Consider the following 25,759-nt stretch of genomic DNA (forward strand, 5'->3'; position numbering starts at 1 on the left):
AGGGGATTCACAGATGAGATGGACTTGTCTACAACAGAAACCTGGTCTGAATAATTAGGAAATCCCCTTTTCTTAGAAAGTCTCTTTTAGGTCCAGGCGCAGTGGCTCACGCCTGTAGTCCCAGCACTTTGGGAGGCCGAGGCGGGTGGATCACCTGAGGTCAGGAGTTCGAGACCAGCCTGGTCAACATGGTGACACCCCATCTCTACAAAAATTAGCCGGGCATGATGGCAGGTGCCTGTATCCCAGCTACTCGGGAGGCTGAGGCAGAAGAATTGCTTGAACCTGTGAGGTGGAGGTTGCAGTGAGCCGAGATCGTGCCACTGCACTCCAGCCTGGGTGACAAAATGAAACTCCGTCTCAAAAAACAAAAAAAAAAACAAATAACAACAACAAAGTCTCTTTTAGAACAGGTGACAAGTCCACTTACTTCATAGATTTTTGTTGATGGATCGAACTTCGCTGCCTGAGAGACGGCACGGTGTCCTAGTGAGGGCAGAAACTGGAGGAAGGAAACGGCTGTGTGAAACGTTGCTGGGAACGGAATCTAGGCCCACAGCGCAGAGGTGCTCAGATGGGGGGCTGCTGGTGCCATGTCAGCGTCTTTGCCTGGACACCAGGGCAGCTGACACACTGGCTTCAGAGGCTTCCTTCCCAGGTGAAAGCATGTACAGCTGTAGGCATCTCTATATATCCTGTCAGCCCTGAGTACACAAAACTACGACTCACCATTCTAAATGGATTTTCAAAGGACTCCATGATGTTCTGAGCTTTTTTCTGTGCAATTGTCAATGGACCCTTTTTATTGTCTTCAGCACTAGGTTCCTGCAGGGACAGACAAAAAAATGATCACTAATAACCATGATCATCTGTGACATCAAGACGCAAGCAAGACAGCAATAGTGAATAGTGATTTTTTTTTGTTTTTGGAGACAGAGTCTCGCTCTGTTGCCCAGGCTAGAGTGCAGTGGTGTGATCTCTGCTCACTGCAACCTCCATCTCCTGCATTCAGGTGATTCTCCTGCCTCAGCCTCCTGAGTAGGTGGGATTATAAGCACGTGCCACCATGCCCGGTTAATTTTTGTATTTTTAGCAGAGACCAAGTTTCACCATATTGGCCAGGCTGGTCTTGAACTCCTGACCTGAAGTGATCCACCCGTCTTGGCCTCCCAAAGTGTTGGGATTACAGGCATGAACCACCGCACGCACCCAGCCAGTAACAGTGATATTAATACCAATGGCTAAGGCTAATTTTTCATGCACTGTCCTATGTATAAGGCGTTGTGTCTGCAACAGCACCCAGTAGCATTTCAATATCAATGTGCTGGATCAGTGAATTCTCACCATGTCCTCATAGCCTATGTGGTGGTATTACTCTCACCACCTTACAGAGGAGGAAACTGAGGCCTACAGAGGTTGTGACAGTCTTTCAGAGGCTTGCAGTGAATATGAGCAGACCAAGGATTTAAACCCAGCATGGTCTGGCTCTAGAATATGAGGTCTTAATTGATGCCTGAAATTTATTTTATGTATGTATGTATGTATTTTTTTGAGATAGAGTCTTGCTCTGTTGCCCAGGTTGGAGTGCAGTGGTGTGATCTCTGCTCACTGCAACCTCTGCCTCCCCGGTTCAAGCGATTCTCCTGACTCAGCCTCCCGAGTAGCTGGGATTACAAGCATGCACCACAACCCCCGGCTAATTTTTGTGTTTTTAGTAGAGACAGGGTTTCACCATGTTGGCCAGGCTGGTCTCAAACTCCTGACCTCAGGTGATCTGCCCACCTTGCCCTCCAAAAGTGCCGGGAGCCACCGCACCATGCCTGAAATTTAATATTACATACCTTTACAGGGAATCGTTGAAATTATGCAACAAAATGCTGCTTCCAACTGGGTTCATAAATATGTGCTATCCTTTTGCTTCATTTGTAATTATGCCCCTCTGCAACACAGATTGTGGGGAGACCACAGCCTCCTTTACCCCAAACAGCACTTCCATATCAAAGCAGCCCAGAGTTCATGCTAACATGTTTAGCTAATAAATTACCTTCATGACTCAAATTAGCTCTGAGGTCAACTAAAGCACCTCATATTTTCTCATTAACTGCTAAAGCAAGGCCCAATCTAGATTTATGAGATTAAGTTAAAAACAAAAGTCAAGCCCGGGCCACATGGTGAAACCCCATCTCCACAAAACATACAAAAATTGGCTGGGCATGGTGGCACATGCCTGTAGTCCCAGCTACTCGGGAGAAGGCTGGGGCAGAAGGATTGCTTGAGCCCAGGAGGCAGAGGTTGCAGTGAGCCAAGATGGTGCCACTGTACTCCCACCTGGGTGACAGAGTGAGATCCTGTCTCAAAAAAAAAAAAAAAAAAAAAAAAAAAAAAAAAAGCCGGGTGTGGTGGCTCATGTCTGTAATCCCAGCACTTTAGGAGGCTTAGGCAGGTAGATCACCTGAGGTCAGGCATTCGAGACCAGCCTGACCAACATAGCGAAACCCCGTCTCTATTAAAAATGTAAAATATTAGCTGAGTGCGGTGGCGGGTACCTGCAATCCCAGCTACTAGGGAGGCTGAGGCAGGAGAACGCGTGAGCCAAGATGGTGCCACTGCACTCCAGCCTGGGCGACAAGAGCGAAACTCCATCTCAAAAAAACAAACAAAGGCCGGGCACGGTGGCTCAAGCCTGTAATCCCAGCACTTTGGGAGGCCGAGGTGGGCAGATCACAAAGGTCAGGAGATCGAGACCACAATGAAACCCTGTCTCTACTAAAAATACAAAAAATTAGCCGGGCGCGGTGGCGGGCGCCTGTAGTCCCAGCTACTCAGGAGGCTGAGGCAGGAGAATGGCGTGAACCTGGGAGGCGGAGCTTGCAGTGAGCCGAGATCGCGCCACTGCACTCCAGCCTGGGCGACAGAGCGAGACTCTGCCTCAAAAAAAAAAAAAAAAAAAAAAAACAGACAAAACAAACAAACAAAAAAAGTGAAACAGCTGGGTGCAGTGACTCATGCCTGTAATCCCAGCTACTCGGGAGGCTGAGGCAGGAGGAACATTTGAGCCTCAGAGGGAAAGGCTGCAGTGAGCCATGATTGTGCCACTGCATTCCAGCCTGGGTGACAGAACAACATTGTATCAAAAAAAAAAAAAAAAAAAAAAGGGTTTCAAAAGCGTTCCTCTTCTTCACTGAAAGCACACATATGTGATGCTGGGGTCAGGCAGGAAGCTATGGGCAGTGCACATTCTACAGTTCGTTGGACAGCACACCTACGCCACCCAAGATGGGCATCCAGGTGAACCGTTTTTCCGCAGCCATCGCTGCAGCTTGTCAACAAAGTCCTGCTTGTATGTTCTCTTAGCACAAGCCCTCCTCCTACTAGGTGCTGTTCGACAACAGGACGTCAGCCTTTCCCTGAAGATTTCTTCACACACAGAGCTCAGAGAATCCTCCATCCACGACCCCAGACCACCTCCTCCAGAGTGGTCAGTGTCACCTTGCTCATCGGTCTCTGTGCCTCTCCCAGCACTGCTGGGTTTTGCTCTCAGCATTAGTCTTCGAGTGTAAGCAACACTCCAGGCAGACAACTTGCTGGATAAACCCAGTAAACCCCAGGGGGTCCTCATCACCTCAGTGAAGTTTCCGTGCTACTCACATTAAATAACGTGATGACAGCTCTGGCAATCAGGCATGTGGTACCCAGCAAGTTATCTTCTTTTTCTTCAGGGAAGAGGCTCGCCTGCTTCTGAACTGGCACAGATCCTAGAGGAGCAGAAGATAATAAGGTCAAAGCCTACAGAATTTTATTTTGTTTGTTTATTTTTTCTTTTTGAGATGGAGTTTTGCTGTAGTCCCCTAGGCTGGAGTGCAATGGCACAATCTTGGCTCACTGCAACCTCCGCCCCTTGGTTCAAGTAATTCTCCTGCCTCTGCCTCCTAAGTAGCTGGGATTACAGGCATGCGCCACCACGTCCAGCTAATTTTTGTATTTTTAGTAGAGATGGGGTTTCACCAAGTTGTCCAGGCTGGTCTCAAACTCCTGACCTCAGGTGATCCACCCGCCTCAGCCTTCCAATATGCTGGCATTACAGGCATAAGCCACGCCTGGCCAAGCATACAGAATTTGAGACAAGGTAGCTGTGCCCCAACCTCTTCAGGACAGTCAGGAGGGCTCTCAACTTTACCATTGGTTGGGATGATTGGATAGCCATCCGGAGGGGCATGGGAGCAGTCGTGAGGTCCAAAGAGAACATTCTCCAATCTCTGCATCAAAAAGACACCAGCAGGCTGGCATGTAAAACGTGCAAGCCAGCAGTAGCTTTCTGCCAGCTGTCAGCACAGGCCTCTGTCAGAGGTATACTTGCACTGGCCGTGACTGACGTCTTCCCTCCCGGGGAAGAAAATGGATCCGACACTCTACCTCGGCAATGGGCAGCGGTCCGCTCTTCTTCACTCCGGCTGCAACTTCAGACTAACAATAAAAACAAAGAGAATTGGGGAAAGTTGCCCAAACGCCTCAAGTCCAACCCCCAGTCCCCAGCGCTGACTGTGTTCCTTCCCCAGCCTGTTTCTTAAGAGCCCGGAGGTTTTCTTTCCTCTCTTCACTCTTTACAGTGCCTGGCACGATAATTATTTGGTGCTCAATAATTACTTGTAGAATGAAAGAATAAAGCTCTTTATCATGACTAAGCACAATAGGAAGGATTCCAAAGAGCTTGAAAAAGACTCTTCTCTAGTAATCAAGGTCTCTCTTTACTTGGACAAAGCACAAAGCTTACAAAACATTTTTTTTTTTTTTTTTTTTGAGACGGAGTCTTTGCTCTGTAGCCCGGGCTGGAGTGCAGTGGCCGGATCTCAGCTCACTGCAAGCTCCGCCTCCCGGGTTTACGCCATTCTCCTGCCTCAGCCTCCGGAGTAGCTGGGACTACAGGCGCCCGCCACCTCGCCCGGCTAGTTTTTTGTATTTTTAGTAGAGACGGGGTTTCACCGTGTTAGCCAGGATGGTCTCGATCTCCTGACCTCGTGATCTGCCCGTCTCGGCCTCCCAAAGTGCTGGGATTACAGGCTTGAGCCACCGCGCCCGGCCTACAAAACATTTTTAACATAAAAATTGCAAATGTGGGGCTAGCAGGTGGCTCATAACTGTAATTTCAGCACTTTGGGAGGCCAAGCTGGAAGGACGTCTTGAGCCCAGGGGTTCAAGACCAGTCTGCGAAACACAGCAAGACCCATCTCTATAAAAAATTTAAAAAAAACTGAGCTGGGTATGGTGGTGTGTGCCTGTGGTCCCAACACCACTTGAGCCTAGCAGATGGAGGCTACAGTGAGCCATGATTGTACCACTGCACTCCAGCCTGGGTGACAGAGCAAGACCCTGTCTCAAAACAACAATGACAAAAAAAACCAAAAGAAAACTGGATGCCATTGTCATCATTTGCTATGAAGTCCCATCAATCTTTTCCTCTGATGCTTTCTATACCTGTTTTTTCCCTTCCAGTCTGTGATTCCTCACTTATTTAGGGAGCTATCACTTCATATCTGGGCCACTGCCAGGCTCCCAAAACTAGCTCCCTCTGCTGAGGTCACCACTCCATCTCACTCCACCAGATTAACTGCCTTAGAACAGTGAATTGGCCCAGTTACCAGACAGTACTTGCTGCTGAATCATCAAAGCTAAGGTCATAAAATAAAAAGAATGAGTTTTCATATAAATAAAAAGATAGTTTTCAACTATCATAAAAAAAAAAAGCAGCTAAATTTATCAAGATACACACACTGGATTTCCCAAGCCCTATTATTTCCTTAGGGTTGTTTAGATGGATACCAGCTCATGAATCTAGGCAGCCACAAGGAATAAGATGCTAGCAGAAAAAACAGGTCTGCTAAGGCTGGGCGTGATGGCTCACGCCTGTAATCCCAGCACTGTGGGAGGCCCAGGTGGGCGGATCACCTGAGGTCAGGAGTTCAAGACCAGCCTGGCCAATATTGTGAAACCCCGCCTCTACTAAAAATACAAAATTAGCCGGGGGTGGTGCACGCCTGTAATCCCAGCAACTAGGGAGGCTGAGTCATGAGAATCGCTGGAACCCTGGAGGCAGTGAGCCGAGATCGTACCATTGCACCCCAGCCTGGGTGACAACAGTGAGACTCTGTCTCAAAAAAAAAGAAAAAAGAAAAAAGAAAAAAAGGCCAGGCGCGGTGGCTCACACCTGTAATCCCAGCACTTTGGGAGGCCAAGGTGAGTGGGTCACGAGGTGAAGAGATTGAGACCATCCTGGCTAACATGGTGAAACCCTGTCTCTATAAAAATACAAAAAAATTAGCCAGGCGTGGTGGCATGCACCCGTAGTCCCAGCTACTCAGGAGGATGAGGCAGGAGAATTGCTTGAACCCGGAAGGTGGAGGCTGCAGTGAGCCGAGATTGGGCCACTGCACTCCAGCCTGCAGACAGAGCGAGACTCTGTCTTAAAAAAGAAAAACAAAAAACAAAAACCAGGCGTGCTAAGTTAAGACCCTTCAGTAGAAAATCTTTTTTTTTTTTTTTTTTTGAGACAGAGTCTCACTCTGTTTCCCAGCCTAGAGTGCAGTGGTATGATCTCGGCTCACTGCAACCTCCGCCTCCCAGGTTCCAGCGACTCTCCTGCCTCAGCCTCCAGAGTAATTGGTATCACAGGTGCGCACCGCACACCCGGCGAATTTTTTGTATTTTTAGTAGACACGGAGTTTCACCATGTTGGCCAGGCAGGTTTCGAACTCCTGACCTGAAATGATCCATCCATCTCAGCCTCCCAAAGTGCTGGGACTACAGGCGTGAGCCACCAGGCCTGGCCACAGAAAAGCTTCTTACCTTGAGCAGGGGCATCTCTCGAGCCTGCTGGATTAAAAGGTGCATTTCGTTGATCTGCTGCCGCACAAGGGGTGGTACTGGGTTGCAGCAAGCTATGATGCCCTGAGGTTCCCTGAAGACAAGTAAGAACACACTCAGTTTGTCACTCAGAAATGCAGCCCTCAAACACTTCCAGATAAGAATAACGACTGGGTAAAGCCAGGGTAGCACACCTAAGCTGAAGCTACAGCTAGGTGACTAAGGAAACATTGATGTCAGGCCAGTCTAGGCCAACTTCTCCATGTGTTCTTTGCAACACCAAGCTTGAAGTGGATCCCTCTTGGAGCCTGACTCCTGCAATCAGGGAGAGCTGGAAGTAAGTGCCACAGCACTATGGATTCTCAATTCCGCAGGGGGCAACCAATGGGCTGTGGATTTTGATTCTTGCTTATACTTCAATCAAGATCACAAAACGTTTAAGATCATGAGCTGCTTGAATTTGGAAGAAAGTATAGATGAGAGAATCTGGGACGTTTTCTTCCCTTGCAAGTAGATGCTATAAGGCTCAGAGACTTAAAATGAACTCAAAACTGAAGCATAATCATTGAAATGATTCCAGTTCAGAAGTTTTAATTCTTAAATGGCAGCCTGAGGGCAGATATTCTATATTCCTTTGACTTGCTACCTTCCAAGCTTAGAGCATTAATCTCCGAGTAAGCAGCCTTGGGAAATAGCAACCAGAAAAGCTTGATTTTGAAGAACATAAGATCTACTGAGAAAGTCAGAACATACTAATCAGCTCTCAGACTCACTTAGGCAGTTCTTCAGCTATTTTCAGCATCATGTGGTTTGGCAGTACATATCTGGAAAAAAAAAACACACACACACACAGTGGGAACACATTACATTCAGCCAGCAAGTTCCATTAGATACTGTCACATCGGGGAAACAAGCAGCTTTCATGGCAAAAGAAAAAAGTCCATTATTTACCTGTTATTAGATCTCCTCAGTCTGGAAACAAGCATTAAAAGAATCTCTAATTCTTACCCGTAACTTTCATCTTCCCTGCGAGCGGTTTTATCCCTCCAGGCAAACAGCAGCTGAAAGGCTGTCAACTGCTGTGTATTAAGGTGCTTCTTTTGCTTCCTATAGAGTTCAAGGTAGGACTCGTCCGTGAAGATAGGTTTGATGAATTTCTACAAAGTATTAGAGAATATTCAAAATCAATGGGAATCAAAATTGTGCCCTGGGCTCTGCAAAACGTTTGGCTCTTTTCATGAATTTAATGAGCAAACCTAAGAACTAGAACCTGGCCAGACACAGAGCCCGAGTGTCGTGGTCTGTGTGACTGTGGCTGAGGTGTACCTTGAGGCAGATGTCCCTGCTCCGCTGCCACACCACCTGCAGCTGCACAGGCTGGCCGTTGCCACGCTCCCACAGCTCCAGCCTCATTTTGTCATAGATGTATAGCAGGTAGTGGGTGTCATCCCGGGCATAGCTGAGCATCTCCTCAGGCAGAGGGCTGGAATTGCAGAGGACACTATTTCACTGACTGCCCCCAATGACAGCAATTCAATTTGTCTATTCCTTGGGTGCTGGGACTTCCTTAGACTCTTCCAATATGAAAGATCCTTTCATAGCCAATACTGCAGTTATGCCAACACTTCCCAGATTTTAACATGATAAACCATTATTTTAACAGCTGGGTAGAAAGGGAGGCAGGATAATGCGGTGGTTAAAATAAGGGCACTGTCAGCTACTCTGGACACACACGAGAGGCAGCAGAAAAGGGAGCACTGCTGTCCTGAGTTCAAATCTCAGCTCCAGATGTCTGTCCTTGGACAAGTTCCTTAACCTCTTTGGGTTTACCCACCTAACTTGTGAAATGAGAACCAGGTACTTCATAGGCTGTTGTGAGGACTATATAGGACCACATCCTTGAAGCACTTAGCCCAGAGCTTGGCACAGGGTAAGGGCTCAGTAAAAAGGAGTGGTTTTTAGATTTTATCAATTTTCATCTTTTATTTGGACTTTATCAGTCCAAATGTAATTTTACTTTTATATTTAGAAATTCTGGCATTCTGGGCCGGGCGCGGTGGCTCAAGCCTGTAATCCCAGCACTTTGGGAGGCCGAGGCGGGCGGATCACAAGGTCAGGAGATCGAGACCACAGTGAAACCCCGTCTCTACTAAAAATACAAAAAATCAGCCGGGCGCGGTGGCGGGCGCCTGTAGTCCCAGCTACTCAGGAGGCTGAGGCAGGAGAATGGCGGGAACCCGGGAGGCGGAGCTTGCAGTGAGCCGAGATCGCGCCACTGCACTCCAGCCTGGGCAACAGCGTGAGACTCCGTCTCAAAAAAAAAAAAAAAAAAAAAAAAAAAAAAAAAAGAAATTCTGGCATTCTGGGCCAGGTGTAGTGGCTCATGCCTGTAATCCCAGCACTTTCGGAGGTGGAGGCGGGAGGATCACCTGAGGTTGGGAGTTCGAGACCAGCCTAACCAACATGGAGAAACCCCGTCTCTACTGAAAATACAAAATTAGCTGGGCGTGGTGGTGCATGCCTGTAATCCCAGCTACTTGGGAGGCTGAGGCAGAACTGCTTGAACCTGGGAGGCGGAGGTTGTGGTGAGTTGAGATCGCGCCATTGCACTCCAGCCTGGGCAACAAGAGTGAAACTCCATTTCAAAAAAAAAAAAAAGAAAGAAAAGAAAAGAAAAGAAATTCTGGCATTCTGGCATGTGGAATTCCTGGAAAAGCTCAGCGGCATCTTCCTATGACATGTGCAACCTCGGAGAGGTAGCAAACAAGCAGAAAATGACCAAGCTGAGCAAGGCCTGCAGGAAGTGGGGCAAAACTGCTACCTTATGCCACAAAAAATGCTCAATATAAAGCTAAACCAACAGTGTCCTTTAGAATTCTTTCCCACCGGCTGGGCGCAGTGGCTCAAGCCTGTAATCCCAGCACTTTGGGAGGCCGAGACGGGTGGATCACGAGGTCAGGAGATCAAGACCATCCTGGCTAACATGGTGAAACCCCGTCTCTACTAAAAAATACAAAAAACTAGCCGGGCGAGGTGGCGGGTGTCTGTGGTCCCAGCTACTCAGGAGGCTGAGGCAGGAGAATGGTGTAAACCTGGGAGGCGGAGCTTGCAGTGAGCTGAGATCCGGCCACTGCACTCCAGCCTGGGTGACAGAGCGAGACTCCGTCTCAAAAAAAAAAAAAAAAAAAAAAAAAAACACAAAGAATTCTTTCCCACCTATGGAAGATCATCTTACACACACACACAATCATCCCTATGGAAGATCTTACAGACACACACACACAGACACACACACAAAATCATCTAGTAGAGAGATCCCAGTTTCAAACGAGACCGGCATGGGCAAATACTGACTCGGCACCTCTTTTTCAGCCACTATTTCCATGAAACACAGTGTAACTGCATCAGCCCATCATAAAGTCCACATTATCGTTAAAGAATTTCCTACCACTTTTATGCTGCTGAAGATGCCTGGTGAAAACCTGATGCCATTCATCTCAATGAGTATGGTATGGCTCAAACCCAGGTCTCTCTGGGTGACAGGTTAATGAATAATCACTTTCTTCTGCCACCCACATTTCCTCATTAAGAGCAAACTGACCGTATTCTCCAATCAGCCAGCTGATACTGCTTGTTTGAGTCCACATTGCAGTAGAGTTTCAGGAGATGATCGAGTGAGTGCCTGCCCAGGTTAAGAAGGCGTGCTGCCTGATGGGTATCAAACATGTTTACTACATACAACCCAAAGTCTTTCTGTAGCCATTCTATGTCTGAATCAGCACCATGGAAGACCTGAAAACAGAACCAAAGTCATGCAGTATACTGGTCGCAGGCCACTAATGCTTGGAAATTAACTCTGCCTCTAGTTTATTAGAACACTGGAATTAGAAGGTAGTCTCCGCTGTCCCGTCTGTAGTGCAGTGGTGTGATCTTGGCTCACTGCAACATCTGCCGCCTGTGCTCCAGCAATCCTCCCACCTCAGCCTCCCAAGTAGTTGGGACTACAGGTGTGCCACCATGCCCAGCTGAACTTTGGTATTTTTTGTAGAGACGAGGTTTCACTATGTTCCCCAGGCTGGTCTCATTCTCCTGGGCTCAAGTGATCCTCCTGCCTCAGCTTACCAAAGTGCTGGGATTACAGGCCTAAGCCGCCTCGCCTGGCTGAAGCCAATATTCTAATCAAGATTAGATACATGCAGCCGGGAGTGGTGACTCACACCAGTAATACCAGCACTTTGGGCCAAGGTGGGTGGATTGCTTGAGGTCAGGAGTTTGAGACCAGCCTGAACAACATGGCGAAACCCTGTCTCCACTGAAAATACAAAAATTAGGCGGGTGTGGTGGCGTATGCCTGCAATCCCAGCTACTCGAGAGGCTGAGGCAGGAGAATCACTTGAACCTGGGAGGCGGAGGTTGCAGTGAGCCAAGATCGTGCCATTGCACTTCAGCCTGGGCAACAAGGGCAAAACTCTGTCTCAAAAAAAAAAAAAAAAAAAAAAAAAAATTAGATATATGAGTTTTAAAAGTTTCTTTTGTCTTCTGTCACAGCTTTCTACACTCCTGATTCCATACCCTTAAAGTCTGAAACTGTTACCAACCAAGGAGACACCTGAAAGCAGCTCTAGTAGCTTCAGTACAGTCATTAAGTCCAAACAATCTTGATGGCTGGGGCTCACTGCAGTAGTCATTAAAATTATTTAACATTTTTCTGGGTGGTAACAAGCTAAGTCTTAGCTGTTCTAACAGGGATTTAGAAACAAAAGCCATTTAGCATGGTACCCTAGTTAGGAAATGACACGATTCCGCCCGACTTGACTGGGTCTAGGTTGAAATGATGAAATAGTACACTACAAAGCACTAAAATTCTTGAATGAGCTCACATGCATGAGTTACAAAAGGCTGGCTGACCTTAACGACAGCTGGGTCTGTGAGGCTCTCATTGAGAATGTACATGTCACTTCGAAGCTCCAGAGTGTCAATGATGAAGTCTTCCGTCCGAGTGGAAATTTGCATCAGGCAGGTCAGTCCCAGGAAGCTCCTGTAAGAGTGGTGCTAAACCACATAGAAGGAGGGGAGAAGAGAAAAAACAAAGATTATATTAGACTTTTCTTTACTGATTTTGAAAAGTCAGCTACAAAGCTAAGTTATATGATTAATTTTTTACCAAAAAAAAAAATTACAATTAGTATCAATTTTATACTTCTCCAATAGATAAACTCACAGAAAATGTAAAAATTTTACCCAGGGTCATTTACAAGATACCTCCAAGTCGACTGCAAATTCCTGACAATTCAAGAGCTTTTCGTTGAGTTCCACAAGTTCATCCAGGGAGGATATGAAATGGCATGGTGTCTCTTCTAGAGGTCTGTATAACTGCATCAAGAGAATAGTGAGAAAAAGGGAGGAATATAGAAGCCATCCCCCAGTAAAGTACAAAGTGAACTACGAGTCTGAGAAATGACCCAAAACTGTAACTTTCTACCTTAAAGATCTTCAAGGAAAAGTCAAAATTGCATCAATGAATCTACTTATTTGATTCCTCTTGGGCCACTACAAGGCACCTTATAAACTAAGGCTGCGTACTAACCTGGGGTTGTGGCTTTTGAAACACTGAATCTGGTGGGGTAAAGTGATTTAGTTCATATTGATAAGGATGTGCAAACCTGAGTAAATAAAACAAAAAGAGAAATCATTCTGATTAATTCCACGATTCAAAGGAAAAATAATGCCTCTTATCCAATCTGTAAAAACAAATGAGAAAAGGCCACCGTGAAAATATCTTCCTTTTATAAAGAGCTTCATTATTTCAGTAATTCGAGTACAAATCATAAATCAGATATTTGCTCACTCTTAAAATATGATAATTAAGTCTATTCATTTCTTTAGAGAGCTGAAGATCCAAGCAGCTTTATAAAGATTTGAGTACTTATTTGCAAAGTACTGTATGGTTGATGTTGTAGATAATACCAAAATGAGAAATATATAATTTCTGTAGTTTGAAATAACACATCTGTAAAGTAAGGATGAAGCAAATATTTCAGTTGGCCAAGAGCTTAATGTTATGTTTTCTTCTGATCCTAAGAAATCTGTATAAAAATCCTCAACCTGTGATGTGTTCCTTGAGGATCACGGTAGCCCAGGAGGGCAGGGTTGCCTTTCATGGCCTTTATTTCTCCAGCACTTAGCTTGTGGCCTCACATTGCAGAGCCGGGGCTAAAGGCATGAATGCCCACACAGACTCTGGCTCTATGTGAGGAAAAGGCCAATACTAACCAAATTTTTATCACCTTTTTGCGTTATACTAAAGGCAACGTCCATTTGTCTATTTTAAGTGAAGTTTTTCCAAGACGCTTATATTGCCAGTAAAAAATGCCTTTTCTTTACTAAATTCATAAATGAGCCTTGGGCTGAGCACGGTGGCTCACGCCTGTAATCCCAGAACTTTGGAAGGTCAAGGCAGGAGGATTGCTTGAGGCCAGGAGTTTGAGGCCAGCCTGGGCAATGCAGAAAGACCCTGTGTTTACAAAAATAAAAACTAAAATTAAAAAACAAGTCAGGGCCGGGCGCGGTGGCTCAAGCCTGTAATCCCAGCACTTTGGGAGGCCGAGATGGGCGGATCACGAGGTCAGGAGATCGAGACCATCCTGGCTGACACGGTGAAACCCCATCTCTACTAAAAAAATACAAAAAACTAGCCGGGAGAGGTGGCGGGCGCCTGTAGTCCCAGCTACTCAGGAGGCTGAGGCAGGAGAATGGCGTGAACCCGGGAGGCAGAGCTTGCAGTGAGCCGAGATCTGGCCACTGCACTCCAGCCTGGGCGGCAGAGCGAGACTCCGTCTCAAAAAAAAAAAAAAAAAAAAAAACACAACAACAACAACAACAAAAAACAAGTCAGGTACCAGGTACGGTGATGTGTGCCTGTAGTACCAGTTACTAGGGAGGCTGAGGTAGGGGGATTGCTTGAGCCCCAGGGGTCAAGGCTACAGTGAGCTAGGATTGCACTATTGCATCCAGCCTGGGTGACAGAGCAAAACTTAAAAAAACAAAAAAACAAAAAAAACCAGAGCCTTACCTACTATTTGAGTCCTAATAAGAAAGGCAGAGCAGTATAGTATGGAGGAAAGACAAATTTAAGAAAACATGGGGCTGGGTGTGGTGGCTCCAGCCTATAATCCCAGTACTTTGGGAGGCCAAGGAGGGTGGATCACCTGAAGTCAGGAGTTTGAGACCAGCCTGACCAACATGATGAAACCCTGTCTCTACTAAAAAAAAAAAAAAAAAAAAAAAAAGATACATTAGCCAGGTGTGGTGGCACATGCCTATAGTAATCCCAGCTACTTGGGAGGCTGAGGCAGCAGAATCATTTGAACCCAGGAGGCAGAGGTTGCAGTGAGCTGAGATCGCGCCACTGCACTCCAGCCTGGGCAACAAGAGCAAAACTCTGTCTCAAAAAGAAGGAGAAAAAAAAAAGAAAGAAAACATGGGCCAGCTCTGGCCAGGCACAGTGGTTCATGCCTGTAATCCCAACACTTTGGGAGGGCAGGTTGGGAGAACTGCTGAGGCCAGAAATTCAAGACCAGACTGGGCATATAGAAAATATAAAAATTAACTGTGCATGATGGCTCATGCTTGTGGTCACAGCTACTTGCGAGGCAGAGGCAGGAGGAACACTTAAGCCCAGGAGGTAAAGGCTGTAGTGAGCTGTGTTCATGCCACCACACTCCAGTCCGGGCGACAGAGCAAGACCCTGTCTCAAAGAAGTTCCAACTCTATGAGAAGTCTGCATCTCTCATTTTGCTTTTACATCTTTTTTTTTTTTTTTTTTTGGAGATGGAGTCTTACTCTATCACCCAGGCTGGAGTGTAGCGATGCCATCTCGGCTCACTGCAACCTCCACCTCCCAGGTTCAAGTGATTCTCCTGCCTCAGCCTCCTGAGTAGCTGGGATTACAGGCACACACCACCATGCCTGGCTAACTTTTGTATTTTCAGTAGAGATGGGGTTTCATCATGTTGGCTAGGCTGGTCCTGAACCCCTGACCTCAGGTGATCCACCGGTCTCAGCCTCCCAAAGTGCTGGGATTACAGGCGTGAGCTACCGCACCCAGCCCTTGCGTTTTACGTCTATAAAATGGGAATGAGAATCACTGCTACTTCTCAGGACTGCAGTGAGGTTTATGAGGCAATGCTGTGCAGGCCCTTTGTGAACACAAACAGCAGGTTTTATTGCTAAGGCCCAGGTTGGGGTAAGGAGGAAATCACTGCTCCTCAGATTGTTTTCATGTATATCTCCACAAAAGTGAAACTGTGAAAATGTGGCATAAAGGTAAGTACTCAGAGCAGAAAGGTCAGACATAGGCAAACACTTACATGTCTTGTTCAACCTGCTGGGTTCTCTGCTGATGGATGAAATCAGCCAGTGCAGGGGGGACGTCCAAGTCCTCAGGACGATCCTGTGGGCGTTCCCGCCTTTCCTTAGAGAGAGCTGGAGACCCAAGCAGTGACAAAAACATCATAAGCACATTCGTGTCTTTTCTAGTTACACAGGGGTAAACTGGCTCCCTTTGTGTTCTGTTTTTTTTGAGACAGGGTCATGTTCCTTCCCCCAGGCTGAAGTGTGGTGGCACAGTCACAGCTCACTGTAGCCTTGACCTCCTGGGCTCAAGTGATCCTCCCACTTCAGCCTCTGGAATAGCTGAACTGGGCTCCCTTTGAAGAAAGGAGGGTGGCAGAGAGACCTGTACACCCTTCCTGGTTTTTGCATCAAATAAAGTAAGACTCAAACACAGGCAAAGTATGCACTATTTACCTTGAGGGAGAGGTTTCTGAGCATTGGGTTTGATGAAGATTTTAGGAAGAAATGGTGTGTTGGAATTGTCAATCTTCTCTCGAAACTTGAGCTGAGGTCGGATGATATTTTTTGCATGAAGCAGCCGGAAAGTTTCAGATTTTGCTTTTTTGCCATATTCTGCTGCCTATGATCAACGCATACAAATACTTTATAACACAGCAACTTGATGAATTAGAAAAGTAAATTCCAATTTATGACTTCCAAGGAGACAAGAACATCGCAAGGGCCATTCACTTAAGAATGTACGTGCATGTAGAGGTCTCCAGAAAGTGGAGAAGAGGGTATAATTAGGTTGTGTGTGTTTATGAGAACAAACTAAAGAAGGCAGTGGCCAGTTCTCTAATAAATTAGAACAGAAATGCATGTCAGAATGAGCAAAATCCCTATTATGAAGCTGACATCAAGAGCCAGTTAATCTGAAAAGCCCTCACCTTACGGTTCCAGCTGGACACTACCGTTTTGGGGACCTGTAAGCCGGCAGGGAGGACAGGCTGCTGATTCTTGTTTACACCTGAGGCTTCATCCAGTAAAATACCCTAAAAGTAGAAGAGGTACTAGTAAAGCATTTTTCCTTTTGAGGTAGAGTTAATTACCTAACATTTTATTGATTTAACACGGAGTATCACTCTGTCACCCAGGCTGGAGTGCAGCGGCATGATCTCGGCTCACTGCAACTCTTTACAGTTCTGAATAAGGCTCACTGCAACCTCTGCCTTCCAGGTTCAAGCGATTCTCCTGCCTCAGCCTCCCGAGTAGCTGGGATTATAGGTGTGTACCACCACACCTGGCTAATTTTTGTATTTTTAGTAGAGATGGGGTTTCACCCGGTTGGCCAGCCTGGTCTTGAAATCCTGACCTCAAGTGATCCACCTGCCTCAGCCTCCCAAAGTGCTGGGATTATAGGTGTGAGCCACCGCACCCAGCCTAATTCCCTAACATTTTAAAGAGATGTATCCAGAGACATTTGTGTAAGAAAATATATATATATAAGAATAGATCAATGTATCTATCAAAATATCATGTCGTATGTGATAAATATATAGCTGGTCCCCAATGTAAGACAGTTTGGGCCGGGCGCGGTGGCTCAAGCCTGTAATCCCAGCACTTTGGGAGGCCGAGACGGGCGGATCACAAGGTCAGGAGATCGAGACCATCCTGGCTGACACGGTGAAACCCCGTCTCTACTAAAAAATACAAAAACTTAGCCGGGCGAGGTGGCAGGCGCCTGTAGTCCCAGCTACTCGGGAGGCTGAGGCAGGAGAATGGCGTAAACCCGGGAGGCGGAGCTTGCAGTGAGCTGAGATCTGGCCACTACACTCCAGCCTGGGCGACAGAGCGAGACTCCGTCTCAAAAAAAAAAAAAAAAAAAAAAAAAAAAAAAGACAGTTTGACTTATAATTTTTTGAGTTCACAATGGTGTGAAAGTGATTTGCATTTAGTAGAAACCATATTTCAAGTACACTTACAACCTGTTTTTCTTTTTCTTTTTTTTTTTGGAGACAGAGTGTCTTGCTCTGTTGTCAGGCTGGAGTGCAGTGGTGTGATCTCGGCTTATTGCAGCCTGACTCCTGGGTTCAAGCAATTCTCCTGCCTCAGCCTCCCAAGTAGTTGGGACTACAGGCACGCACCACCATGCCCAGCTAATTTTTGTATTTTTAATAGAGATGGAGTTTTACTATGTTGGCCAGGATGGTCTCGATCTCTTGACCTTGTGATCTGCCCGCCTCGGCCTCCCAAAATGCTGGGATTACAGGCATAAGCCACTGTGCCTGGCCCTGTTTTTCCTTTATTTTGAGATGGAGTCTCACTCTGTTGCCCAGGCTAGAGTGCAGTGGTCCAGTCGCAGCTCGCTGCAGCCTTCGCCTCCTGGGTTCAAGCAATTCTCGTGCCTCAGCCTCCCGAGTATCTGGGACTACAGGCGCACACCACCACGCCCAGCTAATTTTTGTACTTTTTTGTAGAGATGGGGTTTCACTATGTTGACCAGACTGGTCTTGAACTCCTGACCTCAAGTGATTCACCTCCCCTGGCTTCCCAAAGTGCTGGGATTACAGGCATAAGCTACTGTGCCCGGCCACAACCTGTTTTTCACTTTCAGAAGTATATTCAACGCTACTTGAATTATATGAGATATTCAACGCTGTAGTATAAAAATAGGCTTTGTGTAAGATTTTGCCCAACTGTAGACTAACGGAAGTTTTCTGAGCACATTTAAAGCAGGCTCAGTTGCGCTATTTGGTAAGTGAGGTATATTATATGCATTTTTGACTTATAATATAGGTTTATTGAGACACAACCAATTGTAAATCAAGGAGCACCTATACAAGTTTTGACAATTTAAAAAAATAAAAATTTTACAGAGTTAATCAATAAAGGTGATTAGTATGTCATGCCAAGTAATTAATGCATTATTTGTTCAAAGGCAGGTAGGACAGTAACTACCCATGCCCAATACTCGATTGACTCTTTACAGCTCTGAATTGGGCTGAAAATTCTAATATGATTTAACAGTGTAATGTGGCCACTAAAATAACTAAGAAGTCCCTGGACTGCCTACATTAAATACAGAAGTATACTGTTTAGAACGAGACTGCAGGGAGTCCTAATCTATTTTGCACTTTAAAGCAGACGTGAAATATCAGCTTGGGCACTACTGACAGAGGCACATGCAGGTGATATATAGGAGTATGGCAAGACTTGAAATCACAATATACCAGAAACTGCAAAAAGATTTGTGGGCACTTAGACTAGGGAAGAGATAACTTCATGGGACAGGAGAGCACGATTTAAATATTTTCAGGACTGTCAGATGGTTGAGGTTAGATTTGTTTTCCATGATCCCTGTGTATTTCTGTGAAAATAATGTTCTGCCATAGAATTAGGCATAAATAGATAATAAGCAAGATAGAATAATACACAACTCCTTCCAATCCTGTGAGCTGGGGGGTTCAGTAGATTTTGAGTAATGGTATAAATCACCTCAATTTTGGTTGGGTGATATAAACGCCTCTTCTCTTGACAAATAGAATTTTCAAATCTTGTCAGGTACGGTGGCTCATGCCTGTAATCCTAGTGACTAAGAAGGCTGAGGTGGGGAGATTGTTTGAGGCCAGGATAGTTTGAGGAGTTCAAGACCAGCCTGGGCAACACAGCAAGACACTGTCTCTATAAAATTAAAAAAAAAAGGCCGGGCGCGGTGGCTCACGCCTGTAATCCCAGCACTTTGGGAGGCCGAGGCGGGCGGATCACAAGGTCAGGAGATCGAGACCACGGTGAAACCCCATCTCTACTAAAAATACAAAAAATTAGCCGGGCGCGGTGGCGGGCGCCTGTAGTCCCAGCTAGTCAGGAGGCTGAGGCAGGAGAATGGCGTAAACCCAGGAGGCGGAGCTTGCAGTGAGCCGAGATCGCGCCACTGCACTCCAGCCTGGGCGACAGAGCGAGACTCCGTCTCAAAAAAAAAAAAAAAAAAAAAAATAAAAAAAAAAAAAATAAAAAAAAAAATTAGCCAAATGTGGTGGTACACACCTGCAGTCCCAGCTACTTGGGAGGCTCTGGTGGGAGGATCACTTGAGCCCAGGAGTTCGAGGTTGCAGTGAGCTATGGTTGCACCACTGCACTCCAGCCTGGGTGACAGAGCAAGACTTCAGTCTCCAAAAAAATATAAACAGAATTTGCAGATCTGGATGGCAGATTCAGAATAAGGCACTTTATTTATTTATTAATTTTAAATAAATACAAGGTCTCACTACGTTGCCCAGGCTGGCTCTGGAACTCCTGAGCTCAAGTAATCTTCTTACCTTGGCCTCCTATAGCGCTAGGATTACAGGAGTGAGCCACTGAACCTGGCCAGAATAAGGCAATTTAAATTTTTTTTTTTTTTTTGAGATGGAGTTTCACTTTTGTTGCCCAGGCTGGGGTGCAATGGTGCAATCTTGGCTCACTGCAACCTCTGCCTCACGGGTTCAAGTGATTCTCCTGCCTCAGCCTCCCGAGTAGCTGGGATTACAAGTGTTCACCACCAAGCTCAGCTAATTTTTTATATTTTTAGTAGAGATGGGGTTTCATCATGTTAGTCAGGCTGGTCCTGAACCCCTGACCTCAGGTGATCTACCCACCTCGGCCTCCCAAAGTGCTGGGATTACAAGCATAAGCCACCACACCAGGCCACCATTTTTTTTTTTGGTACAGAGTCTCACTCTGTCACCCAGGCTAGAGTGCAGTGGCATGATCTCGGCTCACTACAACCTCTGCCTCCCGGGTTCAAGCGATTCCCCTGCCTCAGTCTCCTGAATAGCTGGAATGACAGGCGTGTGCTACCATGGCCCGATTAGTTTTTATATTTCAGTAGAGACAGGGTTTCACCATGTTGGCCAGGCTGGTCTTGAATTCCTGACCTCAGGTGATCACCTGCTTTGGCCTCCCAAAGTGCTGGGATTATAGGTGTGAGCCACCGCACTCGGCCAGAATAAGGCACTTTAAAAACAGGCTTTCAGGCCCAGTGCAGTGGCTCACGTCTGTAATCCCAGCACTTTGGGAGGCCAAGACAGGCAGATCACTTGAGGCCGGGAGTTTGAGACTAGCCTGGCTAATATGATGAAACGATGTCTCTACTAAAAATACAAAAATTAGCCAGGAATAGTGGTGGGTGCCTGTAATCCCAGCTACTCAGGAGGCTGAGGCAGGAGAATCACTTGAACCTGGGAGGTGGAGGTTGCAGTGAGCCGAGATTGCCCCACTGTACTCCAGCCTGGGCGACAGAGCAAGACTCCATCTCAAAAAAAAAAAAAAAAAAAAAAAAAAAAAAATCCTCGATGGGGCAGTGATATTTTTAAGACAACTGTAATTGTTCTTAGAAAAAACATACCAACTATCAGAAGGGAATATTATTATAAGAAATGTTAAGCTTATTTCCTTTTCATTTTCTAAGGTGCCTGGGTTGCTCCGTCTATTCATATATTTTAATAATATAAAGCTATTTGTTAGTTATCACAAGAGTAAAGGAAAATACTCACCACTCTCTCCAGAATTACATCATTGGCATCAACCAGCAGATCAAACTTGTCTTCCAACTCTGTCACTTTACTTCGATCCTTAATGTTGCTGCGACACCCATGGTATTGCATTACTCGGCTCATGCTAAGGAAAGGAAAACCAAGGTTAGCTTGTAGATTTTTATTTCATTTGTTTACATTCTGTGAGAGAAAATGTTCAAATGATGTGGCTCGACTGTTCTCAACACATCTTTTTTTTTTTTTTTGAGACAGAGTCTTGCTCTGTTGCCCAGGCTGGAGTGCAGTGGCATGATCTTGGCTCTCTGCAACCTCCACCTCCCGGGTTCAAGCAATTCTCGTGTCTCAGCCTCCTGGGTAGCTGGGATTACAGGCACACACCACCAGGTCTGGTTAATTTTTGTATTTTTGGTAAAGACAAGGTTTCACCATGTTGGCCAGGCTGGTCTCGAACTCCTGACCTGAAGTGATCTGCCTGCCTTGGCCTCCCCAAGTGCAACCTCCGCCTCCCGGATTCAAGCGATTCTCATGCCTCAGCCTCCTGAGTAGCTGGGATTATAGGCACATGCCACCAGGTCTGGCTAATTTTTGTATTTTTAGTAAAGATGAGGTTTCGCCACGTTGGCCAGGCTGGTCTCGAACTCTTGACCTGAAGTGATTCACCTGCCTCAGCCTCCCAAAGTTCTGGGATTACAGGTGTGAGCCACGAGCCCAGGCTTTTTCTTTCTTTTCTTTTCTTTTTTTTTAAAGAGACAGGGTCTTGCTCTGTTGCCCAGGCTGGAATGCATCAGTGCAATCACAGGTCCCTGCAGCCTCGAACTCCTGGGCTCAAGTGATACTCCCACCTCAGCCTCCCAAGTATTTGCAACTACAGAGGTGCACCATCACTCCCAGCTACTTTAAAAAATTTTTGTAGGGATGGAGTCTCCCTATGTTGCCCAGGCTGGTCTTGAACTCGTGGGCTCAAGCGATCCTTCTGCCTCGGCCTCCCAAAGCACTAGGATTACAGGCATGAGCCGCCATGTCCAGCCCCCAATACTTTTTGATGAAACCAATAAAACTTGCACCCTAGCTGGGTGCAGTGGCTCACACCTGTAATCCTAGTGCTTCGGGAGGCTGAGGTGGATGGATCACCTGAGGTCAGGACTTCGAGAGCAGCCTGGCCAACATGGTAAAACCCCATCTCTACTAAAAACACAAAAAGTTGGCTAGGCACAGGGGCTTATACCTGTAATCCCAGCACTTTGGGAGGCTGAGGTGGGTGTATCACGAGGTCAGGAGTTCGAGACCAGCCTGGCCAACATGGTGAAACCCCCTCTACTAAAAATACAAAAATTAGCCAGGAGTGGTGGTACGTGCCTGTTACCCCAGCTACTGGGGAGGCTGAGGCATGAGAATCGCTTGATCTTGGGAGGTAGAGGTTGCAGTGAGCCGAGATTGCACCACTGCACTCCAACCTGGGCGACAGAGTAAGACTCCGTTCCCCACACCCCCTAAAAAAAAAAGATTAGCCGGTTGTGGTGCTGTACACCTGTAATCCCAGCTACTTGGAGGCCTAGGCAGGAGAATCACTTGAACCTGGGAGGCGCAGGTTGCAGTGAGCCGAGATCGAGCCAATGCACTCCAGCCTGGGTGATGAAGCGAGGCTCTGTCTCAAAAAAAAAAAAAAAATTAAAATTAAAAAATAAATAAATAAATAAATAAATAAAAGAAATACCTGCTACTCTACAAGTTGTGTGAAATAATCTTGGATCTGGCTAGGCACGGTGGCTCATGCCTGTAATCCCAGCACTTTGGGAGGCTGAGGTGGGTGGATCATGAGGTCAGGAGATCAAGACCAGCCTGGCTAACATGGTGAAACCCCATCCCTACTAAAATAACAAAAAGTTAGCTGGGTGTGGTAGCGGACACCTGTAGTCCCAGCTATTCGGGAGGCTGAGGCAGGAGAATGGTGTGAACCCAGGAGGTGGAGCTTGCCGTGAGCCGAGATCGTGCCCTTGCACTCCAGCCTGGGTGACAGAGTGAGACTCCATCTCAAAAAAAAAGAAAAAAAAAAAAAAAGAAAGAAAGAAAGAAAGAAAGAAAGAATGAATCTTGGATCTAAGTGTTCAATTCCCATATTAATTAAAAAAAGATCTGTACAAAAGTCAATTTTTTTTTGTTTTTTGTTTTTTTGAGACAGAGTCTTGCTCTGTTGCCCAGGCTGGAGTGCAGTGGCGGGATCTCAGCTCACTGCAAGCTCCACCTCCCAGGTTTACGCCATTCTCCTGCCTCAGCCTCCTGAGTAGCTGGGACTACAGGCGCCCGCCACCTCGCCCGGCTAGTTTTTTGTATTTTTTAGTAGAGAGGGGGTTTCACCGTGTTAGCCAGGATGGTCTCGATCTCCTGAGCTCGTGATCTGCCCGTCTCGGCCTCCCAAAGTGCTGGGATTACAGTCAATGTATTTTTTAAGTACAAAAGTCAATACATTTTTAAAAAGCTAAACTAAAAATATACCAAGTAATATTTCCCTAATCAAAATCCATTGCTTCAATTTTCATATTTTATGGCTCTTCATACCACAGAAAATGTTTAAGGAAAAATAAATTTCAGGAAAAATTTATCGACCTCTTTGTTTTCATTTCTTTTCATTAACATAAGAAAACAAAATATAGTACTTACCACTGAAGCAACCTGTCTCCCTGTGTTTCACAAAATGCTTGGAAACCAGGAAAACTTCGGTAAAAATCATACTCATCGCCAAACTGTGGTAGGCCCCCAGATGCCTTGGTGACTGCCACCACGGATCCAAGAGCAAACTGTCCAAAACAAGAAAAGATGGCATGTTTTACACATGGATCCCCATTCATTTGATATATCATTTTTATGATCTACTGTATACAAGGTATCTACTCTTCATCCATCAAAAAAGTACTCATTTAGTGCCAAACCCCAATCTAATCTAGGCCCTAAGAATACAAGCATGAACGGGAAACCAAGTTTGGAGCTTACATTCTTGGGAGAGTTGAGAGACAGAACAAACACATACATATATAATCTAATATTCACAAAAACCTGGGGTTGAATCTTGACTCTGCTACGCATTAACTGAGATCCTGGGCAAGTGATTTCTTTAATTTGGACTTTAGTGTTCTCCTCTGAAAAACAGGAAAAATAAAAAGGGCCTACACCACAGAGTTTTTGTGAGGACAGAATGAATAAGCTAATAAAAGCACTTAGGACAGTTCTTGGCACATAAGTGTTATTATTATGACTCAAGTTCAGATCCAAGAGCTTTCTACAGGAATGTGTTTTTGTGTTTTCATCTGGATAAGCATCTAAAAACAATACAACCTTATCCTAGATCTTTGGACGACAAAGTTGTAACAGCTACTATCTAAAACTGGATGTTCAGTTAGTGTCAAGTGGTTCTCTATTTTAGCTGTTGTGAGATAACGAAACAAAACTGTGAAGTGACATAAATGATGGTTGATCATGTGAAGGCCAAATAAACATTTCCCAAGAAAAAAGCAGAGAAAGGAGGTGGGAAATTAAGTCATGGAGGGGCACATGGTAGCTTATGAGCATGACTGCCACACAACCAAGACCACAGTTAGTGGTCCAGGAATTAATGAGAGCCATGTTAATGAATCAACAGCATTAGCTAATGGCAAATTAGATACATACAACGTGAGTGGAATTTCTGTAAATTTATAGGGCTAATTTACAAATTATTTTAGTTTCATGGCTTTGTAAGAGCTATGCACAGTTTAAGCCTAGTTGTACGTTTGTTCACATTTAAGCTAAGTTATACAAAGATCTTAAGCGAACGCTCTGTGTGTCTTCCAGGAGTTACTGATAGAAGTGCAATGGGGCTTTAACAGGTGACATTTCACTCAGGGTTAAAAATTATGTAGGATTGGACTTCAGGAACAGAGGAAGAGAAGAAGGGCCATCCTGGTCGCGGGAGGGGACAACTCCAGGCAAGTGTGCGGAGTGCGAAGCAGCCGAGCCCCTGAGGAGAACTAGTCGGGTGGCTAGGGCGTGGCGGGGGCGAAGTCGCAAGGGCTAGGGACGTCTGGGTGGCAAGAAGCCTTTCCCAGGATGCAAGATGGGTTTCCACATTTGGGCCTACATGGACTTAAGCTGGCAAGCGGGACGCCCCTCAGTGTCCGTTTCTGAGGCCCCATCCCCGGAGGATGCAGGAGTCTGCGCCCAGCGCGGACAGGGGCCCCGCGACCCTCGCTCGGGATCTACTGCGGCGGGCGGGCATTGGCTGCCCAGAGGGCCCGGGTCGGCTTCCGGCGGCCGCGGGCGACTCCTGGTACCCCCGAGGCCCCGCGAACTCACCTTCACAAAGCTGTCGGCGTCCGGGAAGCCTGGCAGTACCATCTCCCCGTCGGGTTTGGTCGCGCTGGTAGCCGACTGGACCCTGGGCTCGCGGGTACTGGGCGGCGCCATTTTTTCGGCCAGCACAGCTTGTCTCGCGAGAGCGTCTCGGTCGACGCGACGCGACGTGTGCGCACCACGCATGCGCCAGGTCGAAGCGGCGGGCGGGGCGCCTGCGATTGGGGTGGCACTTCTGAGCGCTGTAGCATGAATTTCACGTTCTTTTACCTCATGTTGTATTATCCCAACAACCCTGTGATCTAGGGTGCGGCCTGGAGGACCTGATTTATCACATATATTTTTGACACGAGGTCTCGCTATGTTTGTTGAACCTGGTTTCGAACTCTTGGACTCAAGAGATCCTCTCACCTTAGCCTGCGAAGTAGCTGGGACCCCAGGCGAGGGTCGCGAGCCCCGCTTACCCTCGTGTTTATTTAAAAACCGGGATTACCGGGCGTGGTGGTTCGCATCTGTAGTCCCAGCTGCTCCGGAGGCTGAGGTGGGATGTTTGCTCAAGCCGAGGAGGTGGAGGTTCCACTGCACTCCAGCTGGGGTGACAGGGTGAAACCCTGTCTCAAAAATTTCTTTTTAAAGTTACGTTTTTGAGGCTGGGCGCGGTGACTCACGCCTGTAATCCCAGCACTTTGGGAGGTTGAGGCGGGTGGATCACC

At 46.4% G+C, this 25,759-nt stretch overlaps 2 protein-coding genes across 2 annotated transcripts in view; both read right to left on the reverse strand.

Annotated features, from left to right (window-relative positions):
* EXOSC10 (exosome component 10) overlaps positions 1-25,233 on the reverse strand; it is a 31,729-nt gene extending 6,496 nt beyond the window's left edge. Inside the window, exons 1-19 of the mRNA XM_050788130.1 lie at positions 25,050-25,233; positions 23,382-23,518; positions 20,724-20,847; positions 16,140-16,244; positions 15,667-15,832; positions 15,228-15,342; positions 12,446-12,521; positions 12,121-12,231; positions 11,767-11,910; positions 10,460-10,650; positions 8,185-8,341; positions 7,867-8,015; positions 7,632-7,682; positions 6,841-6,952; positions 4,414-4,464; positions 4,178-4,256; positions 3,649-3,755; positions 730-825; positions 431-502 (exon numbers count right to left, since the gene is read on the reverse strand). Coding sequence (XP_050644087.1) covers positions 431-502; positions 730-825; positions 3,649-3,755; positions 4,178-4,256; positions 4,414-4,464; positions 6,841-6,952; positions 7,632-7,682; positions 7,867-8,015; positions 8,185-8,341; positions 10,460-10,650; positions 11,767-11,910; positions 12,121-12,231; positions 12,446-12,521; positions 15,228-15,342; positions 15,667-15,832; positions 16,140-16,244; positions 20,724-20,847; positions 23,382-23,518; positions 25,050-25,232 — 2,226 coding nt within the window. The 5' untranslated portion in view covers position 25,233. The remainder of the gene's footprint in view (positions 1-430; positions 503-729; positions 826-3,648; positions 3,756-4,177; positions 4,257-4,413; positions 4,465-6,840; positions 6,953-7,631; positions 7,683-7,866; positions 8,016-8,184; positions 8,342-10,459; positions 10,651-11,766; positions 11,911-12,120; positions 12,232-12,445; positions 12,522-15,227; positions 15,343-15,666; positions 15,833-16,139; positions 16,245-20,723; positions 20,848-23,381; positions 23,519-25,049) is intronic.
* The window catches only part of SRM (spermidine synthase), a 227,650-nt gene that overhangs the window by 19,889 nt on the left and 182,002 nt on the right, over positions 1-25,759 (reverse strand). The gene's annotated exons all lie outside the window — the stretch shown is intronic.

This window comes from Macaca thibetana, chromosome 1 (assembly GCF_024542745.1).
Source record: "Macaca thibetana thibetana isolate TM-01 chromosome 1, ASM2454274v1, whole genome shotgun sequence".
Lineage (NCBI taxonomy): Eukaryota > Metazoa > Chordata > Mammalia > Primates > Cercopithecidae > Macaca > Macaca thibetana.